Raw genomic sequence first — 8,039 nt, 5'->3', positions numbered from 1 at the left:
GGGTAAGGATACCCTTCCACCTTTCAACTCTTTTTTTTTTCAACTAGGAAAGATGTATTTGGACCTTTTGCCCATCCTGTCCTGGAAGAATACCTTACAGTGATTTCCACAATAACACAGGGTGTGTCTGCTCAACACTGCAGTGGGATCAGGAGCTGCTCCTGCAGAAAMTCCCCACCAACTGCACTTCAGCTGACATCAAAGAGAAGTCTTAGAGAATATGATCTGGATAAAAACAAACGTGAAAATACATTTTAAGATTGCTTCATTGCAAACAAACATTAAATCTCTAACACTAGAGTTAGTGTGAAAAAAATAATTTGAAAATATAAAGCATCAGGTCTTCTCCAACAACTGCTCTCCAAACAATTGTCTTAACTCATCTGCACTACTTAGTAAAAATTGCCACAGAACCAAAATTAAATCAAAATTATCTGTTGATGTCAACCCCTCCCATGAATTCTCCTACTGTCTTTCCACTGCAAAGAAGGTGTTGAATGGCAACTCTATATATTAAGTGATTTGAGTATCAGAAGCAAAAAGAGACCTTGAAAATACAGTTTGTCCTTTAAATATATTCTTCTATCCTTGCTAGTGAGAAAGAGGTATAGGTAGAAACTAGATACAGTATTATTAAAGATAATAATACTGTAAAATACTATTAAAGAGTCTTCATAAGCACCATATTAGTTTCTCTTAAGGAACATACTGTGGGACCTTTGCAGAAATCAAGAAGTGCCACTATATTAAAAAAGTGCCAGAGAAAACATTTAATGCCTAGTCAGTCAGCAGCAGTAATTGTGTGCCTTAATTTTTTTGTCTTAAGTTTCCTAATGCAGATGTTAAACACTGAAAAAAGTTCWGTAAAACTACATAATTATACACAGTTATAATTAAACTTAAAATCAGGGATTGTTTTTKAATATACTTATTCTTTCCAGAGCACTTTACCTTAGGTTTGTCTAAACTGAGTTTGGGTTCCAATAAGTCTGTCACCATCCACTCTGCTYCTCTAGTCTTGACTAATTTTAGAAAATCTGTCATCATCAAGACCTTGCATGGAAGCTCTCTTCTTCAGACCCAAATTAATACAGGTCTGAGTGCAGACGTGGAGTTGCTCAGTCCTCAGCTTCATGTTTTGGAAAATTAAGCATTTCTTTCTGAATCAGCTCACTATAATCAACTAAATACTGCTTTTTAGGAAAAAAACCCAACCCAACCAACTGCACTATGTAGAAACATGCCCCACCCACAACCCCAATGTTTTACTAACTCATGTAAGTCTGCAATCCTTCATGATAAATGCCACAGGCACAGAGTAGTTATGAGTTGCCAGAGCACAGGATTAACTCAATTTACATCACAGTACAGCAATTTCAACCCCAGCACCATGAAGAGGAACGATACACTCAAATCTGCTGGCACAGGACCAGGAGGGCTTTCATYCCCTTTCAACATGTACTGCTACCTCTCTTCAGAACCTGGTGTCTCCTTTGGGCACTTCCCCTTTGCCACACATTTTTTGACAAATCCATGATCCATGGGTCCCAATCTGTGGACCTTGTGAAGCCTAAGATCAGGGCAGGCTAACATTCTTCTCCCATCCCAATGCTTTCTCAAGGTTCACTTATCTTTAGTGATAAAAGAATTCATAAAGATCAATTTAACTCTATTCTGGCTCTGACTTTGGCACAATTTTTTAAAAAAGTAATTTTGTAAACTTTACACAAAGTTCTCTGATTCTCAACCCAAAATTTCTTTGATTCAGGATTACMTCTTTTCCTCTACATCTTTTTGAAAGTAATCCTAGACTTGATGCTGGACTGAAAATCCTGGAGTTCTCTGCTGAACAGAACAGCCTGTAAAATGGGAGCAGCTGAAGGACTGCTCTAATTTCTCACTGAAATGCTTTAGACCTGACCAGCAGGATGGCACAAAGTGAAATTCAAGTCTGCTCTGTGGATTCTTTGGAGTGACTATCAAGGAAGTCATTGAGCACACTGAGCACAGWATCCATGGTGAGTTTTAGAGAGACACATTAACTCACTTCACACAAACTACAGATATTAAAAAAAAAATTCACACAATTTGAAGACACTATAGGGAGAATTAGTAAGTTTTCTCTTCATCACCCTGAGCATTTATTTGTAAGTCTCTGTTTTTATTCTGGTTTTCCAAAAACATGTTTAATCACCATATCAAATTCAAATAACTCCCAATAGGAGAAATTGTTGCTCTGTATCAACATACACAGCTAAGTAAATTCTTGAGAGGATTACAAATCTATCTGCTAGATTCTGATCACCTTTCCATTGCAGTGGTCAATGGAAAAATCCAAAAATGCACAGGCAATCTTATATTCTGCTTTTACACAATTTCTTTGTGAATCGTGATTGCTTCTGTCGTCCCTCTTCAACTGGTCCCACTGGAGATATCTGGCTTCATGCACGTTCTTTAATGGTCTCCTTTGATCTTCCAGGAAAAAAAGCCTCTGTTTCAAACCAAAAATGATTAATAATCAATGATTTTGTTACAAATAACAAAATCACYGTCCCATGATACAAAAATTCTTGCAATATCTCAGCAGGTTCTACTGAAATCCTATCAGTCTCCTTATTTCTTGATAGATAGGAACAGCCAGTTCTTTGGCTTTCTCTGCTCCATCCTCYAAAATCTTCATCAAATGGGACTTATCTTCCTGGAGTTTCTTGATTTCATTCCTGATAGGTGCAAATTTTTGGATGACTGACTCTGCCACCACCATTTTGTAGCGAGCAGTGTCGAGCCCCGTGGCTTGGTGCAGCACTTCTTTGATGCTCAGCCCCGTTACTGCAGCATGAATGGCCACTAAATTGGAGACTCCAGGGCGAGCAGCAGGGTCATAGGTCACCTCTGAGGTAAAGTCAGTCACAGCTTTGCGAAATTTCAGCACTATTTCATCAGGGYTGTCTGCTATGTTCACAGTAGCTAACTTCTGGGGGTCTGACTTGGACATCTTCACTGATGGATCTCGGAGGGATTTGATTTTCTTTGTTGTACCTTTAGGAAAAAAAAAAAGAGAAATTATTATGAACACAATATAACAATTCCTAAAAGCATTCTGCAGCAATGTGATGAAGCTGTTTATCCTTGCTCAGAAATATATTGTGAGCTCAATMATGTATGCTCTGTTTAGTCCTTGCACCTTCTCCTTTCATAATCTGAATCTCTCCCATCCTCACTGAGCAGGAACTTCTGCTGGGACTACTCATAATATTTTACATGTCTTACATGCTGATCTTCCCCCTGAAATTTCTCCTCCCTTCTACTGCTGGCAATGGGAATGAGTTACCTACAGAGCCTGAACTGCACATTACTGAAAGGTTCAAGGTTAAAGCCACTGGTAGGAAAAAAAAACCCCAAAACAAACCCATAACAGTTAATCTCCTTATTTCAGGAAACTCTTCCACTCCAAATCCCATAATAATTCTCCTAAATCTCAGTAAAGACAGTTATTAAAATACTTTAACTCAACACTGACCAGCTCTGTTAAAGGTAAAGCACTGTTCAGATAAGAAAGGTGTGGGTTTTGTACAAACTACTAATATATATGCATGTACATGGAATAGATTAGTAGCATTAGGGGAATATTGCAAAGTACTTTAACAGCATCAACCCACACTGTTTTTCACCAAGAAATATGGTTCATGGAGTACATAAAGCATCACTGATGGACAGAGTACTCACACCAATTGTTTTTAGACACCTAATAGAGCCAAGTAAATTACCTGCATACTGCCCATAGATGGCCTATGTACCCAGTGAAAGGATAAGGATTCTTCCAGCTCAGATTGCCCCAGAAAGTGCTTTGTTCAGAAATCACCTTTTGGAAGAGTCTGTCTCTTTTCTGTAAATTTGAAAGAGTCCAGGTAATTCAATTGTCTGCAGCTAGTGAGCCTGAATCAGTCCCTTTTTTTTTTTTTTCAAAAAAAAATTTCAAATTTTCAAATTGAGTATTTAAAGGTAAACAGTCTCACCTGCATCATAGGCTACTCTCAGCTCYTCTTTACAGTGCTTAGCACTCAATTAGAAACTGCAGAGTTTGCAATACCTAATATTCTCCAAATTCCACTCCAGGTCTAACACCATTTTTGTCACTGAGACTTGAAAATTGAGAAAGGAATATTACTGCTTGTCTTTTCTAAGGTGAGAGCTCCTTGCCCTTTTGGGGGCGAAGGTCTTTGCTGTGCATTCCTCTACATTACTTCCAACAAAGATKCAATGCTTCATCCTTGCCCAATTCTTCACGTTTCTTAACAAAAATGCCATTTGTGCCATCTGACTCCTCCTCACCCCCCGGCCTATGACCTTACAGCTCAAAAATGGCTGAGAAGATTTTCCTTATAAGTCTAAGATCAAACCTGTAAAGTTTTAAGCTCTGTGACAGACACATATTGAAATATTCAAGTATATATTAAACACCCTAAAAAAAAAAAATTGGAGCACTGTAACAATAAACCAACAGGCTGTTCAGCAYGTTTAATGTAATCATCCACCACTTGGACACTGAAGAATTCTGCTTGCTAGAGATCTCTTGCTTTGTTGCTTAMATGTCTCCTGAATGAGCAAAATGGATCAGAGACCCTCTTAAAAGAAGAATAAGGCTGACTGGCAGCAGTAGAGTGCATCTGGCCCCCTGGATTAGAACATCAGGCATCACATACATTCCTCTACCTTTAGAGATTTCTAAAGCCTTATATTTATTTTGGGAGTTCAGTTCCACAGCCTCCAGTCTCTCGTTGTCAGTTTTAAATTTTTCACTCCCTTAGCATCAGTTTGCCCTCTTTTCTTGGTCCCCAAAACTACACCCACAATATTTAAATCCATCTTCAAGCTTGAAGTGCAGTTAAGGGAAAGRAAAATAACTGAGACCAGCTCACTTAAAATGGCTTTGGGCACAGGAAAGAATTCTCCATATTTCTTGTTGAAATGTTGTGCTATATCTTGGGCTAGTTCCAGGTGCAGGACTTGATCTTCTCCAACAGGAACACGTGTTGACCTTTTAATAAAAGACAGATACAGGAAATTCAGTAAAGCTCTCTGGTTCTGCTGAAATGTTACTCAAGACTGTCACAGCTTCTGCCATGACTGAGGGCCAAATTGAGAAAAAACACTCAGTACCAGCCAGATATAGGTGCTGTGGGAACAAGAACCTCAGCTGAACATATTCAAGGGYGACTCTGCTTTCTGTGCTGAACTGGAGCCCATATCCAAGGGCAAAAATAGTCCAATATATGGCAAAATACCCATAAGAGCAACTCATTAAACTCAGCTCAAAGAAAGGTTTCTGTAGTATCTCCTGCTGTCTCTCAGAGATCAAAGAGCACATGTTAAGTGTGCAAAAAAAGTAAGAAAGATCTGCAAGGCATRAAGTGCAAGCACCTTGTCACATTAAGTCTCAGGAAAATAAAGCTGTTGAGGAGTTGGTACTGATGATGTATCAAAGGAAGGAAATAAGAGAGTGGCTCTTCCTCATGGGTCACAATTGTATAAATATCATGTGGTGCAGTGCCTCTATGGTCACAAGTGTTATTAGAGGATTAGATCTGTTAGAGTCAAAGGATAATTTGATCTTCTGCATTGAACTCAATGGCTTGAATACACTTCTGGAGGGAAATACAATCTSCATCAGAGGACATGAGGAGGTGAAGAATCTATTACTTCCCTTGGTGATTCTTTCCCACAGTTACTCATACTTGCTAAAAATGTATGATTCTTTTAGATGAGGCAGACTTGAAATCTTGCCAGCTTTTGATTACTCTCACATCCCCCAGCAGAGATTTTTTTCCTGTGGCTTATAGAGTWTTCAGCTCTGAATGCTGGACATGTTCCAAAGTAAGGAAGTTCACTATGCATCTTTTAAGTTCCCAGAAAATTTCAGATCAACRTGGTACTCTTTCCTTCCGATTCTGAATTACCAGGAATCAATTTGCCCACCTTTATTCCCAAAAAATCAGCAAGGCAACCTAAATACAGTTACAGTAGTCAATAGGAAATTGTGCCCTGTAACTGAGAGAAAATCAGTTACCATAATCAATAKACTTTAAGCAGGTCGAAAGAAATGTTTCCATATGCCAAAATGGTTCCATACTCACAGTTTGCCACTAAACAGAAAACATCATCTCTATAAAAGCCTCTGCATGATRCTTTGCCTTTTTCCTTGCTGGCTTTTTTTTTTTTTCCCTACTGTATCTATTCTGGTGCTATTTTTACTCCTTTCTGTCCTGTATTTACCTTCTGTCCATTTTCCTGTCTTTGATCCTTGGTTCATCTGAGTTAGTAATGTTTTTCCCCCTCTTCCAGCTCAAAATTCTGCTGTTCCCTTCCTGTGCTTCAGTTTCTCCCTAAAACTGTTGCTCCTTATATTAGTTTACATGAAAACATTTCCTATTAAAGATATGAAGTCAAATTTCTTCAAAGAGATACTGTTTCTCTTTCACTTYCTTGTTTTGTAGTCTGTGTGGRCAACCAGYTGTTAATACAGACAGTAGCMAACAAACCACTGGYTTTACTAAGRAAAGATGAAACATCTTCTSATTAGAGATGGAAGAGACAAACAARGTTGARCTCAATGAAAATAATGTGATTTCTGATAAAGCTGTCTAAATTTCACCCTTAAATACTTGGCACTCAAACACTCAAATGCTTGACAGTCAAATGGGACTCTCTGCAAATAAAATAATAATATTCAAATATATTCTGACTTTTGCTTGCTCCCCATTGTTTTTAGTTAAAATTCAGGTGAATTAGAAATACCATCTCTTGGTCTCTTAACAGTACTGTATTCCCTACTGTGATCATTTAACATGAAATTTCTCTAGATACATTTTTCTGAATTCACAACTGGTTAATCTTAGTTACTCCATCCAGAATTCCTTGTCCTCATAGTCCTGCATAACTTCTCTGTCCCAACCAATACTCAAAACTTCTTTCAGAACAATGCCACAAAATATATATGCTCCGATCATAAAAACAATTCATACCTGGTGGACTGTCTCTAACATTTGTTTACTGAGACAGTTTCAATCACATTATCAAACACAACCAGTCATGACAATGCACCAGAAATTCTATCAGCCAGGCTACAGCCTTAGGCATGCTGTCACCTTCAGCAAGGACTATTGCCATTGCAGCATAGAATAAAACAGAGACAAAACTGAACCAGCACAGGTACCACAAGGTGCAGTCAATTACTTATTTTTTTTCATCAGTATGAATATTGGTATACTACATACACATATTTTAAGTACCTCTCTAGTACACAGCATAAAATAAAGCATAACTAATTTTAAAAAAAAGTGTATCTGTGTGAACATGTAATACGTAAAATTAAACATCAGTCTGATAGAATTCCCTAAGAATTATTCTCATGTGACCATTTTTTGCTCTTTAAAGCTGCTTTTTAACCAGGCYAGATTTCAAAAAGCCACTCCAGAGTCTGTCATCCATTTCCAATCTTCTGATCTRATCACACCCAACTCCCCTGCTTAATAAGTTAGCATGTTGACCTGGCAAACATTCATTCCAATGTAGCTGAACAGACATTGCCCATGGGSTCACATTCTGCCTCTTACTTGTACAGCAAAATATCTGCTGCTTGAAGCACAGGGTAAGTCAACAAACCAACAGTTCCTTCGCTGTGCTGGCTGGCACGCTTCATCTGTTTGAAAAAAAAAAACCAGAGAATAATTACACTTTCAGCTAATGGCATCAAAGTCTGGGATTTTAATTCATTAGAATTCTGACTAATTGAGTAATTCATTGTGTAACTCTACAGAATGGAATGTTGAGTAAAATCCACTCCTTATGAATACATAATTCTGGTTTACATCCCATATTTATGAATTTCCCTACACTGTTCTGATACTCTAATGAGATGGGTACATAGGGTTTCTTTTGTTTCCTGTTTGCAGTCTTTCAGCAATACATTTTTGAAACACTCTAATAATTAATAAAAAGGTATTAATACCTGTGCTTCACAGAAAAGAGATCAAGACACA

General features: G+C 37.9%; 1 protein-coding gene across 1 annotated transcript in view; it reads right to left on the bottom strand.

The window, feature by feature from the left end:
• Positions 1–2,233: 2,233 nt before the first annotated feature.
• The window catches only part of WARS2 (tryptophanyl tRNA synthetase 2, mitochondrial), a 39,866-nt gene continuing 34,060 nt past the window's right edge, over positions 2,234–8,039 (bottom strand). Inside the window, exons 4-6 of the mRNA XM_057380892.1 lie at positions 7,614–7,699; positions 4,920–5,038; positions 2,234–3,039 (exon numbers count right to left, since the gene is read on the bottom strand). Coding sequence (XP_057236875.1) covers positions 2,591–3,039; positions 4,920–5,038; positions 7,614–7,699 — 654 coding nt within the window. The 3' untranslated portion in view covers positions 2,234–2,590. The remainder of the gene's footprint in view (positions 3,040–4,919; positions 5,039–7,613; positions 7,700–8,039) is intronic.

Source organism: Malurus melanocephalus, unplaced genomic scaffold (genome assembly GCF_030028575.1).
Source record: "Malurus melanocephalus ecotype Western Australia unplaced genomic scaffold, MMel_1.1 scaffold_476, whole genome shotgun sequence".
Taxonomy (NCBI): Eukaryota; Metazoa; Chordata; class Aves; order Passeriformes; family Maluridae; genus Malurus; species Malurus melanocephalus.
The sequence above is the reverse complement of the archived record's forward strand: the minus strand, read 5'-3'. Positions and strand labels throughout refer to the sequence as shown.